Here is a 27,793-nt window from a genome sequence, read left to right as displayed (position 1 = left end):
AAAAGGAAACGTTCCGCTGAAAACACAATCAGGCAGGAGACGAGACAAACTGACGACTAAAGGCATCCAGCGGTGCGGCAAATTGCGAGAAGGGGGAAAAGCAGCTGATTGGGGGCTTCAATCAATAACATATTCATAAACAGATGCAGCATTTCAGCTTTCTGCGTCTGACAAACATGTTCTCAATATCTCTCCAATCTGAATACATTCCTCACATATAGACACACATAGACAAAGTGCTTTTGAACCAGCTGTAACCTCTCCATCTCACCTCAGGGAAGTCTCTTCTGACTGCAAATAGAATTCGTCTGAGTGAGGTCTGGAGTTCCCACTGCACTTTAAAGTAGCAGGAACTCATTCCCAGGATTGATTTAAAAGCCCTGCGATTGACCATAAAGCCATGGAAGCTGCTTTGGGGTATCGATCCCCCAGGATTTATCTTTCATGTGTGAACTACAGAGGCTAAGTCATCCGCTGGACGCTTTGGATCGTCCACTAATGCACTCAAAGAAAAGTTCTTATTGTACGAAGACACACTTTCTTTGCTTCCTTTGGGGTTTACTCCCTCACCTTGTACATGTTCCCACTGGGGTTTTCAAGGTGTTAGGGTTGCGGATCATCTTATCCAGGATGCTGACTATCTGATCGAATTTTGGACGCTCGGCTCTGTCCTTCTGCCAGCAGTCCAGCATGAGCTGGTGCAGGCCGGGGGGGCAGTCCATCGGCGCTGGGAGGCGGTACCCCTCCTCTATCGCCTTTATGACCTAGAGGATGCAAAACAGAGAGCCGTTAGTATCCTTAATAAATAGCTTTTAATATCACAATACCCCACAGTACACACACAGTGGCAGCTTAGAGAGGAGCTGAGATAATACTTGGCTGTTGTTTGTGTCCCTACGTGTCTGCAGTGCCGTTGGTGAACAGCATTATAAGACATAGCTGATACTGACCAAAACAAAGAATGGGATATTCAGCGTGTGATAAATAGATGAACTTTGTGTTTATCCAGCTCAGGCAAAATAACAGAGCTTGTGTCATGTACTGATCTAGAGGTTATGCATGTTTGATCAGTTATTTTCTCTCGCTGGGCTCAGTCAGGAAACAACCTCCTGCTCTCACTGCGTGCTAACTGCTGCAGCTTTGAAACGACTCCTTATGAGATGGGATCATATTACACCTATCTTTGACTGTCTTTACCGCAAATGTATAAAAGATGTTCTGATAACGCTTAAGGCCCTGTCTCACTGTCCCGAAATTGACACCCGATGGACACACGATAAAGGAAATGTTCAAATTTGGCTGTGATCGTAGCAACATCGGGCCATTCGTGAGGGCATCTAAGCCATCGTATGACCGCCGGTGGAGTTTCTCAGGCTCCGGCAGCAACTTCGTGAGCGGCAACTTCGTAAGGCACTCGTGAGGGCATCTTGTCAAATCGTGTCATCTTCGTGTTATCATCGGTGCATTCACGCTCACTCTGATCGGGGCGAATGCCCGATGGCACCGAGGATAACAAGACGCCCTCACGATGGCCTTACGAAGGGCAAAATTGACACACGAATTCAACACGAAAATGAACCTTCGCAAGGTCCTTCGGCAATTTGTTGGCACGCCAAAGATTTTGCCTCCGCTCACGAAGTTGCTGCCGGAGCCTGAGAAACTCCACCAGCGGTCATACGATGGCTTAAGATGCCCTCACGAATGGCCCGATGTTGCTACGATCACAGCCGAATTTGAACATTTCCTTTATCGTGTGTCCATCGGGTTGTTTTATTGCACAACAAAATCATGTAAACATATTATGTAAATAACCCAATTTGTGTTCTGTGAAACTGAAAAGGATATAATATATTATTTTGAAGGACAGTTGACAGGAAATTGTTGTTGTTATGGAAACAACATTACGGAGAAAACGTAATATTTTCTACATATAAAGACGGATAAAGTAAAGAACAAAGTCTGAAGATATCAGTACAGTATCATAGTACTGTAACATAATTGTTTTTGGTACTTTCGTTGCAGTTGTATGTCTTAAATGTCATGTAAATGTTGCCTTCGTGTGTGGTTCGGGGCCATCTTCGTGCGAAATTCACAATACCATATTCGTGTGTCCATCGGGTGTCAATTTCGGGACAGTGTGACAGGGCCTTTAAGGCACGGCAGGACTACTTTGGATGGTTACACTGTAGTATTTCAGCAGGTTAGATACCCCAGTGCAACGGAAATTCTAATTTGAATCTCTGCAAACGTTGACTTTAATTACATGTAGTATATCTACAGATGTCTTATAACTGTATACGGTTAGTTGCTAGCAATAATATTACATTTTTAAAAAATAATATTAGGTTCAGTTTTATATTATTTCTATCAACTAACCTAATACAGTTATGTGAAATGTGTTATACATTTAATTAAAGTCAACGTTTCAGTTGTTCAGTGTGTGTGCAAACAAAAGGCCATATGTACTCAGCTCTGACATGGAACCTGAGAACCTCAGATATAGCATGACTCTCCATCAGGCATGCAGTTTGCAGCGATGTCTTTAAAAGTCAATAGCGCGAGAACAGGAGCGGGCACTTTGATGTGAGCCCTCGCTCTATTTCCCTTATTGTGTCGGATAAGGAGCTGCATTTATTCATCAGCTATTTCTGTCCGGACCGCTCAGAAATGATGAGTCATGGAGGGAGAATGTGTCAAAACTGAACTGAAACTGTTGGAAAAATGCAAATAACAATCTTCCTGCTTCCCCGCACGATGTTTGCTGTCATCTTGACAAAGTGCAAACATTTCTGACATTGATGTCTGTCAAGTAGCACAGCATCAAAACCCCACATCTGCCACGATAACGCACGGACATCTTGTTTAGCATTTCTCACATTGTTCCGTTAGCATGCCTCTCTCTTTACCTAATATATCATATTCCAGTAACTTGCATAAAGACTCTTATTGCACTATTTCACTATTTACTTGCACTATATTGGTCTGTTTATCTGTGTATTGTGTTGGAGGAGCCTGTGACCTACGATTTCCATTGGCATAACTACACTGTAGCTATGTTCGTATGACTAAATAAAGAACCTTGAGCCTTGAGTGTTGGAGAATCCTGGTGATGTTCAGACCTGATGCTGAACTTCCCCTTATAGGATCTGAAGCCCTGGAATAACTGGCACAATGTGTGAGGGTGACAATTGGGCAGCGTTAAGGGTCTGACACAGTCGCACTCGCTCCGTGGGAGTTTCCATGAACACCATGAGACTGAGTCAATCGTTACTGCTATGTGTGACTTTTGTAGAGAGGAAAGTGGGACTTGAATGTTTTCTGTGTGAGAAAGAACTCTGGGCGATGTCAGGAGTTGATGGTAAGACACCTTAAAGATTCTCTGATTAAGTAACAACACCTGAAAAGACTGAAACGTTGAATTACGTGCATTAGTCGATGTTTCAGTTTGTTCAGTGAATGTAGTCTTCTCTAAATGCTACCAGTTCTAGCACCCTGAGTTTTACAACCTCAGCCGAAGTTGTAGAAACCATTTGCAATGTGTTGTGCAAAACAAGATGGATACAAACTATGTCGTGCTCCTGGGGCTTTATGAGTTCCATTGAAGCGTGTCAAAACAATTCTAGATGAGATAACTAAAGAAGTTCTCTATCATTTAATAACACTTCATAAAGATGGTTTTTTATTAAAAAAAGAGTAGGGACCAAACCAGAAGCTGAGATATCCTGACATTTACACACAAAGCATTCGTCCGGCTCTGAAATCACTGGAACCTTCATTTCCCATAATGCAACTCATAACATGCTTTCATGAGACCCTGACTGGTGGATATCTTTTGAACACCGTTTGTAATGCAGGCTTTCTGTTATAGAAATGTGGTCTCAATGAAAAAGCTCAGATAACCTTGATGACATCACTATGACATCATCATCCGTTTTTTCTCGGGCAAAGCAATCCAAGACATTTTGAACTTTTTCCACAGGTTGGCCCTGAAGGGGAAACTCATCTTGATGTGTAGAATTGTTAAAGAGCAACTTAAAAAATATATATTTTGTTTAAATTCTGGATTTTAGAAACAAAGCCATCAGTGCAATGCACACTGGGAAAAATGCATGAGCTGCTGCTGTAATTGGTTCAACATTGCTACTCACTCTGGTTCACATTTCCATAAGTAATTATAAACTTTTAAAGACATTAGGGTCAAAAGCTTTCTGCATGACAAGTGTTTTCCATTCCTGTAATTTATAATAATACCAGAATCAAATCCATGTTCGCCGGACTTCATTTCTATGCGTGTCCCATTTCAGGACTGTTTCTCCTTCAAATGGATTCAAGCTGCACGAATAAAACGAGACTTCCTGAACTAATTAAGCCCAAGGTTAGTGCGTCGAAACGGTTCTCTGGAGGGACCTGCACGGAATCCTCAAAGAAGAACCACAAACTGGGATCTTTGTGTGGGATGTTCTGCGTTTAAGTGGGATGACTTCATTAGAGATAATTAGGGGCGGATCTGGGGAATAACCCTCTTTCAGATGAACGTTAGTGAAATATTCTTCTCCCAGATATGAAAACGCTTCATATCCAGTGTGCTAATCGTCTTTTATCTCGTGTCAGAAATCCATGATCTAAGGTTAAGAAACTCCAGAAAGGAAAAATAAGAAAATATAAATGCCCAATTGCAATATTTTAAAAATGATTCTCTTTTATAATTTTCTCAGCAGTTAACTTCAACTTGATGTGCTCGACAGACTCTTACACATAGTTTCAGTAACTTAAAGACTGTAATGTTGACTTTAATTAATTGTATTATGTCAACAGATTTCACATAACAGTATTATGTTTGTGGAAAAAAATAATTAATTAAAAAAAAAGAATATGATATGATATAATATTGATTCAACCAACCTAATGCAGTTATGTGAAACTTATCGACATAATACATTTAGTGAAAGTCACCGGTTCAGGTTTTCAGGTTTGTTTTGGAGCTTACATCCTGGTTGGACATGTCCCAGTAGGGCCGCTCCCCATAGGACATGACCTCCCACATGACGATGCCGTAGCTCCACGCGTCGCTGGCCGAGGTGAATTTACGATACTGGATGGCTTCCGGCGCCGTCCACCTGACGGGGATTTTGCCACCCTGTTCAGTAAAACGCAGGTCAGTGGCTGGAGCAAACATCACATTCATTATATCCTGCATCTTCCCCTAAAATATCAATTAGAGAGAGTTCAGAGTTACACAGGGTCAGAGCACAAAACAACAACTTCTCCACACTCTTATACAAATATACTGCATTCTATAATGTCATGAGTTAATCACGGCCTTAAGCAATTACAGATGGATCAAAAACAACATTTATTTAATTAGTTATTAATTATTATTGTCCACATGATTTTTAAATGGAGATATAATGTAAGAAACTCATAACCAATACTTAGTTTTTACATGTACGGTATCTTCAAGTACATCCAAATGTTAACCTGATACAATATATTGTCAACATTATATTTGAGTGTAACTGATTTTAAAAAAAAGAAAAAAAGCTAATTCTCAAATGTGAAAATTCTGGACATGCACATTATTATTTAGTAAAGGAAAACAGTTGGTAAATCATTTTCTGACAATAAATTAATAAGTTAACTGGGTTTTTTATCATTAAATAAAATACGATTTCTCTCATATTTCCTGATTCTTTCTGTCTCGTCTGTTATTCCTTATTTTTACAAAACATTTTCAAACGTCTGGCGTGTTGCTCAATCGGATGCTCTGTGACCCAAATGGTGCTTTATAAAAACTGAGTGTGCTGAACACATGAACAGCTAGCAAACAGATTTCCAATCCCCTTCATCTATAAAGCATTAGTAATTCCTTATTCACCTAAGTAAGGCAACAGCAACACGCTCTGGACTGTTTTGAAGGGCACACTGTGAGAAAGTTGTACGGAAACATCTTGCTCTGCATATTAAGAAGGCTACAGACTGCTTGGGCGTGCAGCAGCTCTTCCGCTCTAGACTTGATTAGAGGATTCAGGCGCCGTAGACAGACTGTAATGGACTCACAGTTGTTGTGTAGACAGCCTCGGGATCGTCGTCTATCACCCTTGACAGGCCGAAGTCAGACACTTTACATACAAGATTGCTGTTGACAAGGATATTTCGAGCGGCCAGGTCTCGATGGATGTATCCCATATCGGAGAGATATCTCATTCCTGCCGCGATGCCCCGCAGCATGCCCACCAGCTGGATGACGGTGAACTGACCATCGTGGTTCTGAAAGAGAAACGCAGCCGGTCAGCCATCTTCTCTGACCAGGAGGGAGACGTGGGTCGCGGCTCCGCAGCACAAGATGTATGTGTCCTACTGCAGACTGCTGGAGCACTCTCGAGCAAACACAAGCACAAGTTACTGTAGGAAGATGCTGCTCGGAGCCTCTGAAGGTGACTCACCCTGAGGAAGCCGTCTAATGAGCCGTTCTCCATGCACTCGATGACAATCATCACCGGTTTTCCTGGAGAACAAAAAGATGGACGACAGAGAAGATGATTCATTCATATCTGATTTGATTTGCTTGTAAGATGCATCATAATAACCGACCGTGCCCAAATTGCTTCCAAGTTATTTTTAGCTGTGTACTTCATTGGCGTTTAATTAAAAGTTACCATCTGCTCCTTTTATTATAATGTCTAAATGAGAAAATGTTAAACAAGGTTTGTAGATAATGTAATCAGATATGATGTCACTCTAACTACGGCACCTTCACCTCCCAAGGCTGAATATACTGAAACGGATCCGACTGGATTCTTAAACTCCTCTTGACTGAAACATTAGGTCCAGGTGTGGTTCAGGGGGGGTTACCTCTCGTCACGACTCCCTCCAGGTGAACCACATTGGGGTGGTCGAACTGTCCCATAATGCTGGCCTCGCACAGGAAGTCCCGCCTCTGCTTCTCCGTGTAGCCTACTTTTAACGTCTTGATGGCGACGGACACGTCCCGCTTTCCAGGAAGCTTGAGCCGGCCGCTGCACACCTCCCCAAACTCTCCTGAGCGGGAGCCAAACGTTTATCAATAAGATTGGGGGGGTAAAGACAAATGAAGCACTTCTCCGTGACACATGTATTAGAGTACTTTGAGACGAAGCGGCTGAGCAGTAGTGATACAAATGGTGTGAGAAATGTTTCAAGGACGTGGCATTTTAGTGCACTTAATGAAAAAGCCTCTTTCCTGCGGAGACCGTAACGTTGCATCATATTTATGTAGCGATCCAGACGGCACATAGTCATAAACCATTAACATTAGCTTCGACATTCAAAGGTAGTTCCCTGTATAATCCAATAAAACAAAAAGATCTGTTCTGCCATATATATAGACATCCATGTCATGAGGCTTAAATGAAGTGTAGTCTAAAGATATTTGAGGATATTCAAACAACAATAATGACATTCAAGTAGAATGGCTGTCTCAGATGGTGTTTTACCCAGACCCCAAACGTGCTGGAGACGATACTCTCATTGGCCACCTCTGATAAAGTAGCCCCCCACCCCCACCAGACCATCCCACATTAATTGTATGAACCTTTCCCAATCTTTGCAATCGCGCTATCAATATACAATGCGTTGCGCCGTGTCAAGGTGTAAACATGTGGCTGTCAGTGTGATGTATGAGCGCAGAGTGACTAAACACCAAGAGGGGGGGGGGGGGGGCTCACCTGCTCCGATAACCCGCTCGATTTTAATGCAGGAGGCGTCCAGCTCCTTGGCAAATTGATGGACAGCCCTGTTGGGGTCCTCGTAGGTTTCAGGGTCAATGTAGGTTTTGGTGCCTGGAAATGTAACTGTAGAAAGGTAAGAGGATTACTGTTATGATTAAATACGCCGTATGCACCGGCGGGCACTTGGCAGGCACACGGTTACAAAGAGCAGCGACTCGGAAGGAATCGCTGAGCAGTCGGCGGCCGGTCAAAAGGCTTTTCTCCGGGGGGAATCCTTCACAGAGCACCGTTTGAGTAACCCGTGCTCGGTGATGTTATGAGGCTGTTGGTTACCTCTCACCTCGTGCATCACTTCTCATGCTTGGTGGTTTACACATGATATCATTATTGTCATCATTATTATTAAAAGTCTAACAGCAAAAACAAATAGACATTTTTATATGGAATAAAATATATATTTCATTTTAAAACCAGCCTTAAATACTTGACTTAAAACTTTTCCTCTCTTTGAATTCATACTAATTTATTTGTTGAATGTATATCCTGATTAGGATATAAAGGAACATATATGCTGTGATAGTTACATGCTACACGAGGAACTCAGACACTCGGAGTTTTCCAAACATACATGTGGGTTAGGAATTACAGGAACAAACAACACTGCTACAATAATCTGAGATGATGATGTGAGAAGAGGGCATGGACACCCATAACATGAGGGCGGAAGCAGTTGGCAACAAATAAAGAAAAACAAAAAGGTTAAAGCGAGGCCAGGGTTTACATTCTGCTCAAATGAAGACCGAATGACACGATAATGCACTACTAAGTGAACACACCACTCATGGGGGCGATTATATTGTGCAATTTAAATTCCACTGATAACAATGTAACCCGTCAGCTTTAATATTTAATGAGCTACTACAGCAAAAAGCAGCGGGCACACGCTGGACCACAATGGAAGCTCATAAGAGACACGTATCCTCTGTATGGAGGGCAGCGTAAAAACAACAACAAAGCAGTGTGCTACAGACGGGGACGCCGGCACCAGGGATTTCCCTCCACTTGCTCCCATAATTGCGTCGTCCATCCGAGACGTCAGTAGATCTGATAGGAAATGTCTCATCACAAATTCCTCGCCGCTAGATGGCAGACAAATTGGGTCTACATGTTGAATGTGCGGTATCTAGCTTGTGTCGCCGTGGCAGCCTCTCGTCACCTGATACCGCACGGCGCATGCTTCACTGAGCCACAGCAGGCTTGCTTCCGTCAGCAGGCGGACGCAGAGCTGCTGAGGTGCGTCTGCCACACACTCTGGCACCCTGACCCTTTGTTTCCACGTCAGCAGCTTGCCTACAGCGAGGATCATTACGGCGGCTCTCGGGGAGGCTGTCTGCAGCTGGACTCCAGGGGCTTCATTAGGGGGGGTTTCAGAAGGCCTACGGGCAGCCTCTCGGACAGCACAGTCACACCCCTGAAACTCTGTCGCTCACTAAGCCATCGGGGGGCTCGCTTTTCTTTCAGGAACGCTTCTTCCTCACGGGGCAACCTGTACTCGCTCTAACAGCTGTCACACTCATGTGTTTGTAGTTTCCTAACTTCTTCCTCTGCACAGAGCGATCAGCCAATCAGCAGCGGATGTGAGCGTCACGGCGCTCAGCCATGACCCAAAGCAGATGGGATCAAACACCGGGCCTGCACTGAAAGAACTGAGACGTTGCCTTTGATTAAACGTGTAGTATCAACAGAGTTCTCATCACTGTATTAGGTTAGATCAAAGCAATAATATGAAGTTTAACCGAATATTTGTTTATTCAAACTTAATATTAATAATACATTTTATTTCTATAGCGCTTTTCTTGAACCCGAAGACGCTTTACATTTGGGAGGGAGGGGAGACAAACACAAAGCCACAAAGAAACAAAACAGAAAAGCAGTCAGGAGGAAGTTGGTTATTATTATATTATTGCTTTCATCTAAACTAATACAGTTTTGTTGAATCTGTTGACATAAAACACTTAATTAAATGTTTTCATCCATGTAACGAGATTATTTTCTTCATGGTTGATACTGTATGTATCCTTCTCTATTTTAAATACATCTATTTTGTAACGCAGTATGTAGCAAGTGTATCAGCTGTAATTAAATGAGTGATATTCAGAAGAACTAGGAACGACTATGGAGCTGAATGTGTGTGAAAAATTGAAACCAGGTATGCGTTACAAAATAGTTGTATTCAAGATAACAAGTTCATTCAAATTCACATGATTATTTTTCAGGGGCCCAGTAAAGGCAAAAGACAACAAAAGAAAAGCTTCCGGGGTAAAGTTCATTAATTTCCGTTTAATCCTACTTCACCATGTGGCAGGGAGGATAGGTTTATAATCTTAGCTCGCCATCAAGGTCCATGAAAGGTCATCAGGCACCTGGCAAAAGCAAATATATCCAAACAAAAAACCTGACCGCTGATTGCAGCAATTGTCACCAAAACGTTAATCTGTTTAGGAATCGTGGAGGAATCCCTGTGTGTAGTATGTAGCATCAACGTAGCAACCAGCATCACAACAGACCAGTAAAGGAAACGGAAGTGACCTGGCTGCCATTTATACTGAGCTACGGAAGCCTGCTAGGATTGAACCTGGGTTACAAGTAGGTGGACTCCTGACTCCTGAGTTGTTGTAAAGGATTGCATTTTAAAGTAACCCTCCCTTCCCACTCTGTTCAGTATACAGTGAAGGAAAGTAATAATGATGTGTGTGTGTGTGTGTGTGTGTGTGTGTGTGTGTGTGTGTGTGTGTGTGTGTGTGTGTGTGTGTGTGTGTGTGTGTGTGTGTGTGTGTGTGTGTGTGTGTGTGTGTGTGTGTGTGTGTGTGTGTGTGTGTGTGTGTGTGTGTGTGTGTGTGTGTGTGTGTAGCATGATGACTGCAGGTACTCACACTGGAAGTAGAGCTCCTCGTCTCCCTCCTGATCAGCTTTGCTGTACCCGCAGTGCCTGCACGGGGGGGGGGGGAGAGTGGCGGAATCAACTGATTGTGCGGTGGAAGTAAATGCCCTAAATTACAAGAATTTTAATGCGGCAACTAATGCTGTGCACCACACATCTCCTGAGAGGCTCAGCTGAGCGGCTGGAGCCGTGCCCTCCACAGCTTCCAGCCTGAGCGCGGCTGGAGGATCTAATCATGCTGCATATCAAATAAAACATGTACTTCAAGGACTGCTCAACAAGTCTCGTAATATTCATTTATAATATTAACGTGTTGAAGGTTCCTTCAAGTCGCTGCACAAAGATGCTCTTTGAGCACAACAGAAAAGAGGATGACGTGTGAAGAAGAAATGAGCCACGAGTGATGGACATGCACTGAGTGGGAGGAGGGGGCACGTGTGTGCAGAGACCATGAGTGGGGAGGGAGGGGCACGTGTGTGCAGAGGCCATGAGTGGGGAGGGAGGGGCACGTGTGTGCAGAGGCCATGAGTGGGGAGGGAGGGGCACGTGTGTGCAGAGGCCACTCACACTGGGAGCACGGCCACTGTATGTATCCAGAGATATGTACAACTAGTTACATGTCTCAAAGATAAGCACAGTTGGAGTCATCCATGCTATTTATTTATCCTATTCATAAACAATGTGGGGGGGGGCACCTAACATCTTATGGATGAGATCAGCTCCCAAGCACAGCATGCTAAAACAGAACAACTGGACCCTCCAAAGTCACGGACTAACGGTCACCATCATAAGACATCTGTTGAAGTAATAGAACATGTTCATAGACTGTGCCTCCTGTGAGGGTCATTTTGTCTCAGAGATAAGACATCGATGTTCATTTATCACGTTCATAAACATGCAGCGGCTCAGTCAGTAGCACCCCCTGCCCTGCCGTGGTGCCCTTGAGCAAGCACACCCCCCGAAAGGTCATACTGGTAAACATTAGAACTAAATGACGGGCGTTGGGCTTTGCATGGTGTGCCGACCAGTTTGTGAAACACACATGTGTCCAGAGACGTCTGACTCTCATGAACGCACCATGGAACGTTCTGGTGAGATGGCGTGCATGCAGATGAGAGCGCAGCAGAGAGGTGACAATGGGCTGCTGCTTTGTGCCGTGCGCGTCCTGCCCCGCGGATCTCACACGCTCACACACAGGGAAGCAGAGCTCTCGCACTTGTCTCATAATGGCTCTGTAGGACATAGCTTCAGATGTGTGTTGGGGGCTCGGGGAAAGAAAGCATCACAACCCATTAGCACAGCATGCCACGAGATGAGGGTGCACGTGTGTGTGTGCGCGTGTGGCCACTCCACAGTGTGCAGGCCCGTGAGTGACAGAAAGGCTAATTGACATGCGCAGACTCACAGGAGCGGAGAGTCAATGGGGCCCGCGAGAGCGTACCTTCTCCCGATGATGAAGCCGAACACCATGAACACGAGGATGATGGTCCCCGCCACGGCCACCACCGCGATGATGATCACGGGGTTCTGCTCGCTGGAGACGATCGTGGCTGATGAGAGCAACACACACGTAAACACAAGGACACACAGCAGAGAGGCAGACACGCTCAGTGTGTAAGCAGCACCACAAAGAACACACTCTGCAGGTCACACACTGAACACTGACATGTGTACTTTCATTACATGTGTTATCTCAACAGATTTCATGTCATTCTTTCGAGGTAAGTTGAAATCAATAATATTAAGTAGAAGCTAATGTTTTGATTTAAACTTAGTATTATTGCTTTCAACTATCCAATAGTATGTCGTGTGTATAGATACAATGTCTAAATACAGGAAGGAAAACAACATTTAACATTTTAATATAAGCTTTATTGCCATCAACGTGTTCTGCTGCTATGTGTTGTGACGGAGACAGACGGGATGTATCGGTGAGCTGAAGCCAATATATCAGCACATCTGATTCCAAGGTTTCACTTTCCCAGTGCAATCTGCAGGACGTAATTGAGCCCAATGAGATGCGAGGAGATTGATAACCCCCCCCTCCTCGTCTTTCCTCTGGAGGGGGAACGCTTCTATTTTCGAGCCGTCCTTATGCACACGGCTCTACTGTTTCAGAAAGTGGGCTTAATAGTCCCAGATGGCGACGGCAATGCCCTTCATCTCAAACAAAGACACATTCAGGTTGGATTGTTTCCCGCTCGGAGCCCCCACAGTGTGCACATGCTTGGACACACTGTCGATTGCGCTGAAGAATGGATTGCCGTAGCATCATATAAAGTCAACGCCAGTGGGGTATTAGAGCAAACAGTCATGCATTTTAAATCTAGTGGATCTGCACCTTCTTGGAAGGGGACTGATTCTGGTGGCCTCTCTGAGGGGGAGGGGGCTTTAGTATGTGCCGACAGTAGATCAGGTGAAGCTTCAATATGTCACTGTATGTTGGTTTTGGGAGGAATTAGAGCGATTCACATTTAAATTAATATTACACATTTTAAATGTTCAGGTTTCCCTTTTGAAGTGGACGACAGAGCGGGTCAAGGACATTGTGAGTGAACAGTACAGTCCTAACCTCGTTGCAGGACACACATGAGTAATTAATATGTCCTTTAGCGCAGACATGTCGGGTCATTGGGTGGGCATGTTGGGGTTTGGAAATAAGGGGTTCTGAAGTACTAGCGGATGGCTCAACACACTGTTAAAAAGTGAAGCGTTGACTTTCATTAAATGTATTAAGTTTAAATAACTTAATTTTAAAGGTCAACGTTTTTTTCAGTGCATCCTGACAGTAAGGCTGATATAAATGTTCGTATCTCGAGGAAAACAAAGATAATATAATCTGAATGTTCCTTTAATGTAGCACATGTACCGTAGCATTGTTCGCTCTGTTAAGTGCTGAGGTGCAACTCTTTAGCGTTCCATAACGTGCACATAATAAGCACAATAGTACCTGGCTGTGTTGAGAGTGCATGGGGAAATGAACATTATCCCAAAAAGGCCATGTTATAACGACAGTAGTTTCTTCTTTGGTTATAAGAGCTGTTTTTGCTTGTCTTTGGGAAAACTCTGTAACACAAGCTCTTGTGATTGTTAACAACATATCTTCTAATGCTAACACACACAGCTCCCAGCTCACCTGTAACCTGAACACACACTGCGCCTCTCAGGGCAGAGCTAATGTAACGTATTAGATTGAAATGAGTTTATCCTCAGCACACTGCGGCTTGTCCTTGTGCTTCGTTATTTCTCCCATGACGTGTTGTCAGCAGAAAGTCAAAGCAGTGTGTGTTTGCTTAAACGCAAGTCATTTCCCCGGGTCATTACTACAGTAGCTGCAAACATTAACAGGTGGTGCGTATATTTGAAGTTCAAAGCCTTTGCTGTGATATCATTTGCTGATATACTGCTGCCGTCAAACTGTCGTTGTGTTAGATGCTTGGCATTGGTGCATTGTGGGCTTTTCACTCAAAGCATCCGACGGGTGCAAAGTGCAGGGAGAGTGGGAATTAATCCTGAAGCTGTATCCAATGAAAAGCAGCAAAGACCGAGGGTACGATATACAATGTGTGGAGTGATAAGAGATATCCAATATCCCTTCTGTAAAAGCCTTAGATACTAATATGACTACAAAATGAAACGAGAATTTTGAACCTGGCTTTATCCAAAGTTCAGATCTCGATTCCTGAAATGTGTTAAAATATGTGCATATTTATTTATTATTTAATTTAATTTATATAGCGCTTCTCATCTGCCAAGACAAATCTCGAAGTGCTTAATGAGATAATGGCTAATTTGCATATTGAAACATGCAATACAAAAAACAATTTCCTTATTGTAAGTAATTAACTGGAGAAATTTCTAGCTGATACCTTTAAGTTAAAAAAAGTACCCTATTCACCTGGGGTGTCTCGCCTTAATGCCAAACTAAGACGTTGACTTTAATTAAAAGTATTATGTCAACCATGTTTACATATCCCGATTAGGTTAGTTGAAAGCTATAATATTGAGTTGAACCTAACGTGTTTTATTATATGAGTAACGCAGCAGTATTGGGGTTGTGTGCAGTTGCGTTGGTGGCTGTTCATACTTGTGGTTTCTTCTTTGGTGGTGATCTCCAGGCGGGGGCCGAAGGTGCCGTAGCCCGCCTCGGTGAAGGCCCGGATCTGGAACACGTAGGAGGTGCTGGGCATAAGGTTGTTCACTGTGGCCGACGTGGACTTGGACCTGACTGTGGAGTACACCCGGTCCTTTTGATCCTGAACAAGGAGAACATCGTGTTTTATTGAAACATTTATCTCTTAACATTTGGGCGAAGAGAGACAACATCCAACAGCTGTTTGGTGGTGTGGTTTGTAGAAGGAATAAACATGATTTAACAATGTTTATTTCAAATAGACACACAGTGTTCCACTTTAGTAAATCACATTTAGTAGTCATTTTAATATCAAGTTTAATAAGTATAGAGTATAAGTTGTATAAGAACTTTAGATATTTGTAGCTGCAGATAGAATTGTAAACAGTCACTAGAGACATTAGAAACCTTTGTTTAAGTTTTCCGCTGTTTTTATGATTATCGTATATCTCTATAGTCTCCATGTTTTGCTGTTGCTCTCATACATTCATCATGTTTACCTGTATCTTTATTTATCATCATAATGTATATCTCCACAGCACACACATTTTGGCCCAAAAAGCTTTTTTTTTACGAATTCATGACAACGTTATAGTTAAACTCTTCTTCATCAGGGAGTGTATTTGGACGCACAGGCAGCACGTACTGTTTGCTGCTGATCTGTAAATGGTTTGTTCGGAAAGCTCAAATGGAATGTCAGGGTCTGTTAGGGCTGTAGTTGTTGTTTCCAATGCTCCACTCGTACAGCTGGGCAGAGGCACCGTACGTGATGCAGCAGACTGATCAGAGTCAGAGTGAGCCACAGAACAACTACCCCGCCTTCTATTTGCCCCGTTAAACCTCGCTGTAAAGGCTGATGTGTTCAGACTTGAGACACGGGGATGCAGCGCTGTGATCTATGTGGAAGGGGAGAGCAGAGGACTCCTCCTGCCAGGATGTGTTCCAACATGTGCACGGGGCGGCTGGGAAGACTACTGCCTGATTAAAATCTTATGAGCATCTCATTCATTATTGCAATTATGAGACAAAGAAGGTACTTGCAGAATCTTGTGAATTCCACTCGGAGCAGCATGCGGATAGAATATGAAATGAAGAGTCTGCAAAGTGAATGTGAAGGGAAGGAATGGAGGGGAGGGCGTTTCAGGAAGAGACGAAGACACACAAGAACTGTTCAAATCACCTTCTCGTAGTATTTGATTTCGTACTCTGTGATGACCCCGTTGGGCTGCTGGGGCTCCTGCCAGGACAGCTGGATGCTGCGCTGCTGCACCTTCTCCTTGATGACCTCGCTGACCTGGGACGGAGCTGTGGAGACCAGAACATTTCGGTAAGGGGGCGTCTCTCTGAATGCACATGCATACAGCGAACCACAAGTCATCCAACAACTCCTCCACCGACTCTCTGCGGCCCTGCCAGCTCCCTCTCACTAAACACGGATACATTCCATTTCATTAAAGGTTATGGTTGACATATAACACCACTGACATAACTGTATTATTGAGTTTTAATCAATACAATTAAGTTTAAACGTAATTATTACTTTCAACACAACTAATACATGTATGTGAAATCTGTTGACCTCATACATTCAATGTTTCAGTTTTATCAGTGTGTTCACGGAGACGCGATCAACATGTTTACACCTCACGGTCAACATGCTAAGCAGAAGATAGCATGCCATGTCCAGGTGAAAATGCAACATCTTAATGACGAATGGCAATTGACTTGAAGTCATTCCATCATCTTCGGCCGAGAAAGCAGGCCCTTACTTTCCCTGATGACGGTGCTTCTGAGAAATGCTCTCGGGGGGGGGGGGCGTACCTGTAACCTCCCGACATCAGTCTTATGCACACCAATTATCTCCGGCTCTTTGCATGACTCATATTCTGGCTGCCTGGATTAACTGCGGCCACATTTAGATTTGATAAACAGTCCACAAACAATCCTCTATTTTGTAGTTGTCAAAGCCTAAAGGTGAATGCTGGTGACAGCCCTGTGGGCGGAGCTTCAGCCTTCAGTGGTGCCATGCAATGCCTGAGCATGGAGCTCTGTCATGAAACAGTAACGATGCTGCAGAGCCTTTTCCGTGCTCCAGAGAGTTCTTGAAATAAGTCATTTTTTATTAAAAACAGGATCAAATATTCCTTTAAAGCCTCTTCCTGTGACTGGAATGGGAGGCTGCGCCCTGCAGCTGGGTCCTGGGCTGCTGTACCACTTCCATTACCTCCACCATCTTGATTGTAATCACTTTCATTTTTGCAGCACTTTACTTAAAGACCAGAGTGAGGAAAATTTTGGGTTTCTAAACCTCCCCCAAGGTGATGGTGCTATAACATGTGTATCTGCACTCTAAAACAGCCCCAAGCCCTGTCTGTAAACACACTGAGAATCCTGATGACTCATGCTGCTTTTGGGGTAAAACATATTAATGAATACGTCTTAGCAAGTTTGAAAAGGCGTCCTGGGAGCAACGTGAAGTCCAAAGTAAAAGCTGTACTTTGATTTCTTTTTCCTCTCAAGGGCCATTTCAATTTGTTCAACATCCTCCGAGGGCCGTACAAATTATTGACCTCTGCTTAAAAAAACTGAAATCACAGCCCATTCATTTGGCCTTTCTTTCATGCTGTGCAAAGAAAAATAACCTCTTAGTCCAGACATCTCACCATGACTCGCACGTGCACGTGCACGGTGTGGCGTGACCACCAACACAGAAAGATATGGACACAAGATGTGTGCAAATGTATTTAGTTTCCTATCCTATGTGAACATTATTTAAGTGGGGGGGGGACCTCACCTCCTCTAGGGGGGTCCGGGGGCATGCTCCCCGGGAAGATGTTTTTTAAATGTTGAAGTTAAAAGCATCAATCTGGTGCACTTTGAGAGCAACATTAAGAGATCTATGGATACCTCTCTCAACACTCAGATGAAACAGAACTGGAAGCAGATTTACTTTTTCTTTATGGATATTTTACAAATCACTCTCCTTTCAAACTGTATTCTTCTTTATTAATAACAACTTTTTTTTACTGTCATATAGTATTTTATAACAGTTTTTTATAACTATAATATCATATAAAGATGTGCCTTTAACTCACTGGTTGTAGAAAAAGCTTCTTATATTCGTTAGCATAGCTAGCTAACCAGATGCTAATAACAACAAAGTAATTGACTGTCTGATCAGTATGACAGATGAACACATCGCCACTGGGCTTTCAACTAAAGACACAGCCACGCAGAAACTCCTTACGGCTCCTTATCGGTACTGCAATTTGTGAAGTGCCGGAGCGACGTTCTGGTGCTCTCCTTCAGAACTACACCCCTGTCAGACGAGACATACACGTGATGACATGTTCTCGTGTTGTGTTCAAGGACCCTGACCTTGGCCAGGAAAAACAGGCACTCACTTGTTTAATTCTTTTGCGGTTTAGATTTCTTTAATTTTTTTCTTTTTTGCGTGTGTTTATAAATTACCTCGAGGGCCGTATCAAATGGTCTCGCGGGCCGTATATGGCCCGGGGGCCGGAGGTTCCCCACCCCTGTTTTAAAATGACCTGCCACTAATGACTCCGGCTGGATTAAAACCTCATTAGGCCTCATCGGCATTCCTGACAGTCATGTGCACAACAGCAGACACCCCAGACCTTGTCAGAAACCTTCTGTTGTGACATGTTCCCTCATAATCCACCCAAAACACAGGAACAATGTTTCCTTGCTCAGTGCAGTTGGCCGGTCAAAGGGACGATAGAGTTTTCTCTGCCGAGTCAAAACAAGCCGTTAGTGCAACTTCATCCAATGTGTCCCGCTCTCATCCAGACGGCGTCCTTTAACCCATAGATGCATAAGTGGGTCTTTTTGACCCGGTGAGGTGGTTTTCTTAGAGTATCTTTGTAATTACATTTTTTTATCATTTCATATTCCAGCTATTCCTCAAAAAACATGTTTTGGATATCATGCCATTCAAATTTTAAATTGACATTTTATACATTTTAAGACATCGTAGTTTTCGTATTACTACCTCAAGCTTCCATAAGTGGGTCTTTTTTGACCCGGTGAGGTGGTTTTCTTAGAGTATCTTTGTAATTACATTTTTTATCATTTCATATTCCAGCTATTCCTCAAACAACATGTTTTGGATATCATGCCATTCAAATTTTAAATTTAAATGTTTTTGTATTACACAAAGCTTCCATAAGTGGGTCAAAAATGACCCGCATGCATTTTCTATGGAATTTCGTATTTTTTCAAAATGTAAAAAAGTCACTCGGGCATCTAAGGGTTAAATATGGACAATTCAGCTCCCGGTCCTAAATCCGGTTATGGTTTATGGTCTACAAATGATGCTCCTTGTGTGTGTTTACCGCTTTAATCTGACATTTTCTTTCATCCCTGCAGATATATTTTCTGAAGGAGCTCTTGGACCTGAACACTGACTGAACATTTTATATCTTTTAAAATTCCTACTTTGTGACTAAATTCATTGAAAGATTATTTTAAAGCAACTTTTTTGCATCACAATTGATGCAGGGGGAGGCAGATAAGTATAAGTCCTGTAAGGTGAGGCAAACTTCTCAGACACTGGATTCTGCAATTCCCCTGATGCAACTCAGAAGTGTCTAGAACAGGGGAACAAGGCGTCTCTAACTACATTCCCCGAAGTGAGATGTGGCTTTCAAACATCCTGGGATATTTGATATCTGAGATGATTTTGACTCTGTTTCTTGGCTCAATGCTCAAAAAAGGCAGCATCCCAAACTCCCCATGATGCAACTTGGTCTCGTCACAAACTACCATCCATTGTCCAAATGTTGCTTCACCTGAAACACAAGATACTGTATGTCCTGACTCTCAAACTAGCACACGAGCAACATGCTGGCCATTACACCTCCTTTAAATAAGTCTTCCCTCCAACTATCTCTCTCTCTCTCTCTCTCACTCTCTCTCACTCACTCACTCACTCACTCACTCACTCACTCACTCACTCACTCACTCAACTCAACTCAACTCAACTCAACTCTCCAAAAGTGGATGATTAAGAAAACAAATGAACACATGTTCCTGTTGCCATGTTGTAGTTAGTTCTGATATTTTCTGCCTTCAACTTTGACCTTTACCTCCTTCAAATAAAGCTTTGGAACTTTGTTCTAATGCAATGTCTCTCGCTGACAGATGGAGTAAATCTTTAAAGAAAGATAATTGTCAGAGATCCTTGGTGTTCAAGCTGCAGCAGGTTTATTCTCAGAGCTCACTTCCCACAGCCTCTCCTCCCGTGTCCCAGCAGCACATCTGCCACACCCCCCCCCCTCGGTCCGTGGATTTAGTAGCAATGACTCAGCTCCGCCCGCCCCTTCACTCCCTTACCCCCCCACAGGTGACAGACGGGTGTGTCCACAGAGATCATGAGATCAGCCAGCATTAACAGACCTGGTGTTCCACAAGCTAAGAGGTGCTTTCAGAATGCATTCTCCATTTCTCAGGGCTATGAATAAAAATCACATTTGAGCATTCTGAAAACAACCTGCTCCCGTGGATTCTCCGCCCCCCCCTGGGGATCACTGAGGGGGGCTGCGTGACAGCCATTAAGGACTGACTTGATATCAAGGAGAACAGAAGCAGTGAGCCACTCTCAGACCTTTAATATACCGGGGGGGCGTAGCGCGGCGGAAAATAGTTTGTCTTCAAGACTGTTTGGGAGGGCATTCATTTTGCAACATTACAAAATGTGTTGGCGACCTCCAGCAGCTTCCCCGGTAAAGCCAAGCGATCCAGGAGCACGTGCCATGCATTTGAATACCTTATGAATACATTAGCAGTGCTTTTTAATATCCTCTTCTTTCACTCAGCCGTCTGATTTCAACGGAGGCAAAAAGCAGAGCGGGTTCTTCATTTCATCAGCGTCTTCCCCTGCCTGCGTGCCTCGTGGACCGTACCAACGCTCCTTTATTAATTACTGCCGTTTCCAAGGAGTGATTGTGTATCTTAACGCCATCGGCACCATCGCCGTTAAGGTGCAAACGATCGCTGGCATTTAATGGTGTTTTAAAGGATTTAAACCGGTTTTTAATTTGAACAGGAGATTACAACGTCTCCTTGAGATAATAATAATAAAACGAAAAATCCTTTGGGCCCAATATGAGAACATAAACGAACGTAAAGCACAGCATCCATTTAAATTGAAACAGGGGAATTGTGTTTGACAGACTGACTGTACTGGTTCGTGCATCAGCTGCCACTACGGGCAGGATAAAACACATGTTATACATTCAATAAACGCACGTCATCGTCTTATGGCTGTATGGTTTATTTAACAGATCTATGTGAACGTACTTAAAGTACCGCATTGCCAGCTGGCTCTTTTCTCGTTGACATAGATTGATGCTTTTAACACACTGTATACTATTCAAATACGTCTTTCCTCGCTGCAGGCTGAATATATACACTTCAGGGGAGTGTGCTTTTTACTCTGATGCATTTTTAACACCTCATCTCCAGCCTGTGAAACACAAGCCTGGACCGTTTGTTATGGCTGGGTTGACATTAACAAGGTACGACATCATCTAGATTACTACTTGATTCTGTGACTCCATGACAGAGCAGAAAGCAATGGTGGTGGTTTGGAACGAGGGGCCGTTTAAGGAGTAGTGTCACTAAGAAATGATGATTATTACGGATGGTTCTCCTCGGAGGGATTAGGAGACATCAAGTGAAAGAGCCACTCAAATTATTTAATATTACGCTTAAATAAAGTTGGCAGACTCACAAGAGACAGATAAAAAAAAATAAGCAACAAAAGGGAAGCAGCAGAGACATGCTGACATTCAGACCTGGCATTAGACGGGCTCCAAACAGACGGGAGCCTACATTTCCCATCAGGCTACAGGTCGGTGCAGGGCAGATAGGGTTAGAAATATAATCTGGGATACGTGAGAATACCGAGCATCGGGCAAGCTCCCAAAAGAGGGGATTCTTCATTTACCATGATGCAACAGCTTTTTGTTTGACTGACCTGGCAACGCTGTGTTTTCAAACCAAAGTTTAGCCTGAGCCGGGGTCCTGATGACATCATCACGGATTCTTTTCTCACAGAAGACTAGCACACTGACTTTGGGGATGTTTTGTTCTGGCTGTCTGTGGGGAAACTCTCATTGAGTTCCTTCCATACGCAGCCTGCTCTGTCTTCTGATAGAAAGGTTCAATGACCTTCTCAGTGTCTCCTCTCTTCTGAACCCGCCCCCCCTTGTTTGTACACCTGATGGATCTCTTGTTTGCAGGCGCTCCATCACAGAGAGCATGCTGGCTCTGTCCGGACACAGCCAGCTGCAGCGTCCTGCCATTAAAGGCTAACCATATCACCTGTGGAACATTTTGATAGTTGGATGATTCCTATTCGCCACCCACACGTTGAGGTGCATGCTATACCCTTGGACCAAGTGTGTTTGAAAACAGAGTTGTGAAGAGGCTGGCAGAGGACAGAGCGCTCGCTGCATAACAATGTCGTGGAGGCAGGGACACCTTTAGTGACCATGCAGGGGGGTCAAAGGCGGCCCTGCTTGAAAGCAATTAGCTAGGCCTCATTTGAAGGAGACCGAGCTGGTCTTTCATGTGCTATAGGGCTGACAGCTCCAGAGGTGATGGGATGAGTATTAATACGTGTCTGATGCTTCCACTGCTGACAGCTCAACTGAGACGTCACATCTCCCCTCATTATTTCCCAGTTCAGGAAACTGACTCATGTACTCACATCCTCTCTCTGGATCTACAGAAAGGTATCAACTGCAGTTATCTTTGTCTCTCAGCTCTTGTTCTTAAGTGTAATAGTCACACGCTTGCTAAATGAAGGGGACGATGTTTGGCTATAAAGGAAATGCTTTAGATGTCAGTGAGAGTTTCTTTTCTGGCTAATAGAATCCCTCCTTGAATTCTTCCTGCACTCAAGCAAGTACATGTGTTTTGGTGCGTGATCTGCTGAGAGCATCACCCACACCTAACAGCTTAAGTAGCCGTGGAGCCAGGAGTCACAGTGGAAGGTCAGTGGGGAAATGGCATTCATGCTACACTGACATGCACACCCAAGCCGCCCTGTGCAGGATTGCTCCTCCAATGCCTCCTGACAGAGTCCATTTGAACCCGCAGTGGTGCTCCACGCCACACACTCTGGTGGAACACCTCAATGCCATTCAGTAGTGTAACAGATGCAGAAATCATTGGTCAGCTTTGTTACATAATTGTGGAGGCAGCAGGGCCCCCACTTATTGAAGAAGCACTCAGCGTTCCTGTGTCAGTGTCCAGATGAGGGAGCGGGCTGGCAGCCTATCATCAGCCTCTCAGCACACTGCCTGGTTTCTGCGGCTGCAAAGCGGCCTCCAATCGCCACATTCATTTCCCCTCATGTCGGGCGAGAGTAGAGTCATCTCCACTTTAGTGTGCCGTCGCCAACGTTTACATAATCATACACCGCTGATGGGGAAATGATGGCCTTGTTCACACTGCGCACATACAGGAGTGAGGGGACCAAAAACACACCGACAACAAAGGCTGTTGGTTTTGCCTTTTCAAGGGAACCTGTTTCGCCCCGAGCCTGTTTTCAGGTCTCGGGCTCGAACATGACGTTCCCAGAACAAATGACCATATCTTCTAAAAGGGGAACATTAATAATCTTTTTTCTCAAAGTAATGATACACCTGTGGGTTGGATGTAGAAGAGTCAGAATCAATATAGATGTTTTTATTTTAAAGTAAATACAGATTGAACATAGTAAAAATAAATAAATTATAGTGTCCGTCCAAAAAGAAAACATTACTTATAATGAAGACCACCCTTTAATGATGGTAAGGTACACTAAAAGCTTTAGGAATCCAAGCTATATAATAAGTACCCTGTTTCAAGATTGATGCAAAACAAGTGACCTTTGACCTTTTTAGAGAGGTTTAGAAAGAAACCCACCTCTGGGGTCATTTGGGTGGATTTGACCTATCTCTGGAACCCATTGGTCGATTTTGGTGATTGACACCTCTTTTGAACCGTTAGAGCCAATAGAATCGAGGGGAAGTAAATCCATCTAAACATTACCTTTGAGGATTGAGAGTGATGCGCACGCAGTTTACCGAAAGCTATGTTACATTACATTACGTGTTACTTGTTAGACGCTTTTATCCAAAGCGACTTATGTTACGCTCTATATGATGTTGGCATCTCATTACATCCAATGTCTTAATACAGGAGGATAGACAACTTCAATGAAATTGGGGAACCTTTAACATTTTTAAATAAAGCTTTATATAATTTTTAGACACAGAGTAGCTACACGGAAAAAACTGAAACATTGACTTCAAGTAAATGTATTATGTCAACAGAATTCACACAACCGTATCAGGTTCATTGAAAGCAAAAACATTAAGTTGAACCTATTAAATGTTATATTATTGCTTTCGATTGAATTAAAGTCAACATTTCAGTTGTTCCCTGTAGCTACTCTGTGTCTAAATGACATTAAAATATATGTTTCTGCTGCTGTGTCTCGTTACTTATCAGCCTACATGGACACAGACAAACTGCACGTATCTGTAAGCTGACATTGGGCGATATATCAGCACATCTGATTTAGGGATCACACTCTAATCATAAAATATGAGCAGCGAGGCAAATATGATCACACGCAATCAGCGGAGACGCATTTTAATAATGCCAGGTGTGAATTGTAATTTCCTTTTCACAGATAGCAGGTCATGTTTCAGAGAGTCATAACGATGCAACACAATAGCAATATAACTCAAAGGGCGATGACACGGTGCATGGATGAATGTGCGCTGCAGCTCGATGGTGCGCTATTTACTACAGACACGAGATGAGCCTCTTGATTTGAAATCCTTAACTGTTCACAGAAGAAACACAAGTTAGAATACATGACCAGGCTGCTAGAAAACAGACATGAGATGACTTATTCTGATAATACACTGCATGGCAGCATGTGGGTACAGGATATGACGCGGGGTGCAAACCTGTGAGAGGCGGCTGCTTTCAGAGAGAGGGCTTAACTCTGCAAAGACGTGTAGCCTTCTGAAGCCTCTCAGTACGTCTCAGAGAACTGGGACCTTCCTAGTTGCTGCACTTCCTGAGACCTGCAGAGCTCATTGACCAGACGTTAGATGAGCTCATAAAAACACTCCATGCTTGTCCATTTCTCCTTTGATGGCGAGCTGTGTTATAATGATGCTATCTACCTCCGGCTCACACATGGACTGTCAGAGAGCAGAGGGAAGCAAACAGGCGCAGGCCAGATGAGGAAGGAAAGCACGGGTACTTGTGATAATGTACACGCTTGGCTTTGTTTATCCGCTGCCTCGCTGACCTTTCTGCTACTGAGCTGCTGCAAGGCATGTCTTTTCAAATGCATGCGCCAGCTAAACACAGATACGCGGTTGCGTACACAGCGGCTTTATCATTTATCTCAATAAAACAAAGAGTGTGGAGTGAAAAGGCACACAGACGATTACGACCGGAGCCCGGCGCTGTGACTATGGATATTTACCGGAGCTGCTAAGCAGCCAGACGGCCTTCCACCTCTTCGCTTCCTTAAATGTCAAAGCACAGCCTGAGGGCCCCGCGCTCCAATCTGAAACCCCTGATTGGACGTCTGAGCTCTGCAGGGATTGATAAGTGAGATAATTCACAAAATGCACTGATGGTGCACACCGGGTCAGGATCCTGAGCTTTCAACCCCTCCAGTCACACTTATCTGTGGCTTCACACAGAGCCAGGCTTTCATAACCCTTATTATCTGTGAATAACTCTCACATGTGCGTAGGGCATAAGAAATATCTACATTTCAAATTAAACCCACTGCCGCCAGCTTGCAGAATGTAGAGACATGATTGCTACGGGCTACCATCGTAAACATCCATTTGTTATAGAAATAGCTCTGTCATCGGGATGATGATCATATTAATCAGCGTCCATATGCTCTTTAATCACCGCTTTGGACGGGCTCCATCCCTGGGAAATCATATCCACGGCCCTCCAGCCGCGTCCAGTCCAACACATCGCTGATTGGCACCAGATCTAGGCCAGGCCTGTAGCTCTCCAAGACACCATGCCGTCAGATCCGATCAGAGCCAGAGAGTCCGAGGCACTGAGCCTGACTGCACAGCTGTGCACACTGCCCTCCCCTCGCTGTGTGAGCAACAAGTGGCGCCCTCTGCCAGATGAGGTGACAGACACACATTGCGCGCTGGTTATTTCAGCACTGGGATGGTGTTTCATTTTGCAAAACGAAACAAAACAATCGACCGCACAGAAAGTGGGGCAATCTGAAAGAGTGCAAACACTTGTGATTCTGAGGTGATCACGTTCTTCTCAGAAGGGAAAATAAACCGGTTGGAGACAACAACAAATACCGGAACCTGTTTACCTCCTCTCCCCCACTGACCCTCAGTACGCACTCACACCGTGCAGTCAAGCTGTGTTCGAATACACACTGCCGTTCCACATGCTAGTGAAGACACACAGTCTTCAGAAGACAGATATGTCTTGTTGGATGTTGGGGACATGTTTACAGAATGAAGAACAAGATTATAATAGAATATTATTTTTCATGAAGTATTAAACCAAGGCGTCCACTACCACGGAATAATATCAGCTGTCGAGGTTAAGGACTTTCTAGAACGTATATATAAATTCACAAAAGTCATGTTTTAAGATTTAAATAAAGAGGTAATAGTTAAAACAGTGAATTATGCCAGATTATAGCAGGTCTCCCTTGAAAAAGATCTCAATGGGATTTATCTGTATAAATAAAGGTTAAAAAAAAAAAAAAGATACATTTGAAAGAGATCGCAGCGAGCAGGGCATGTACCAGGATTAGAATCGAAGTTGTTTAATGGGCCTCTAGACCAAATATACCTAGGTTGCAATAACTGGACAGCTGTACTGTATATCAATCCATTGGTTGAGCAACAGAGATTACAAAAAAGTAGAAATGCATTATTTATATTATTTACATCTCAATAGGCGCTTTCACACCAAGTACTTAGTTAGTACTTAGTTCATCAGAACTCTTTGGTTCTGATGAACTAAAGAGTCGATCGCGTTCACACCGGAATAAGACGCAAATGAGCCGCTGACGTCACTTCTTCTTCTTCTTCTTCTTCTGCTTTGGGTTTGCTGGCAGGCCGCAAACCACTTCACGGCGTATACTGCCGCCCGGAGTCCCCGGCCGGAAGTCCCCGGCCGGAAGTCCCCGGAGTTGTAGCTGCTGGGACTCCCAGCAGCTACAGTTAGTCTCTCTGCGTTTCTGCGCTGGGCTAATGCTAATGCTAATAATGCTAATGCGAGGATAATAAAATGGCGGCTTCACAAAACCTTTTGGGAGTTGTACGGGGCGTGGTTTGCATTCCACCCAGCCAATCAGACATAGGAACCTTTTTCTCCCACGAAAGCCCCTGCTCTCTAACAGGGGGTAAAAAGGGGGTGGACAGGTTCTCATGAACTCATTCTAGTTCCGGCTCTTTTTGGTGTAAACACACATCTTCGGAACTATATCTAAAGTGGGAAAAGTAGTGCGGTGTGAACGCGCCTAATGAAGCCATGACTCCTGATGTCTGTGTGATTCTAACGTCTCTGTCTCAGAGGTATTAATGCTTTTGTCACACTCGCTCACACACACCCTTAATCGTTTCTTAACAAATCTCTTCCTGATCCAATAAATGCTCCAAAGCTCAGAACTCTTCATTCTGCCGGAGACAACAGAAACCAGAGTGTGATGATACCGAGGAAGTAATCTGACCACGCACACCGTTTGAGTCAGCCGAGTGCATCTGCAGGAAACGGAGCGCTGCAGAGGAGTACGTGCACCTGGTGATGCGGGATAAGAGAGCCACGCTCAGCAGCAGCCTGTAATCAAGGGGCCGGCTGGATGCTGGCAGCCGGCTCGTGATGAGTAACCCCCCTTCCCCCGGCCAGACACTCCAGACAGGCCTCCAGCCAGACGGCATGTGAGGGGAAAAGAAAAGATTGCACAAA

At 44.0% G+C, this 27,793-nt stretch overlaps 1 protein-coding gene across 7 annotated transcripts in view; it reads right to left on the bottom strand.

Moving 5' to 3' along the window:
• Nucleotides 1-27,793, bottom strand: part of epha7 (eph receptor A7) — an 81,931-nt gene that overhangs the window by 4,763 nt on the left and 49,375 nt on the right. Inside the window, exons 6-15 of one of the 7 annotated variants that reach the window (XM_034076212.2) lie at nucleotides 15,960-16,084; nucleotides 14,735-14,903; nucleotides 12,053-12,197; nucleotides 10,640-10,695; nucleotides 7,704-7,829; nucleotides 6,853-7,038; nucleotides 6,444-6,505; nucleotides 6,058-6,267; nucleotides 4,988-5,203; nucleotides 571-764 (exon numbers count right to left, since the gene is read on the bottom strand). In XM_034076212.2, the coding sequence (XP_033932103.1) occupies nucleotides 571-764; nucleotides 4,988-5,203; nucleotides 6,058-6,267; nucleotides 6,444-6,505; nucleotides 6,853-7,038; nucleotides 7,704-7,829; nucleotides 10,640-10,695; nucleotides 12,053-12,197; nucleotides 14,735-14,903; nucleotides 15,960-16,084 (1,489 nt within the window). The remainder of the gene's footprint in view (nucleotides 1-570; nucleotides 765-4,987; nucleotides 5,204-6,057; nucleotides 6,268-6,443; nucleotides 6,506-6,852; nucleotides 7,039-7,703; nucleotides 7,830-10,639; nucleotides 10,696-12,052; nucleotides 12,198-14,734; nucleotides 14,904-15,959; nucleotides 16,085-27,793) is intronic. The other 6 variants (XM_034076217.2, XM_034076213.2, XM_034076214.2 and 3 more) reach the window with 6 other exon arrangements.

Source organism: Pseudochaenichthys georgianus, chromosome 24 (genome assembly GCF_902827115.2).
Source record: "Pseudochaenichthys georgianus chromosome 24, fPseGeo1.2, whole genome shotgun sequence".
NCBI classification, from domain to species: domain Eukaryota; kingdom Metazoa; phylum Chordata; class Actinopteri; order Perciformes; family Channichthyidae; genus Pseudochaenichthys; species Pseudochaenichthys georgianus.
Note: the sequence above shows the minus strand (reverse complement) of the source record. Positions and strands in the feature narration are given on the sequence as shown.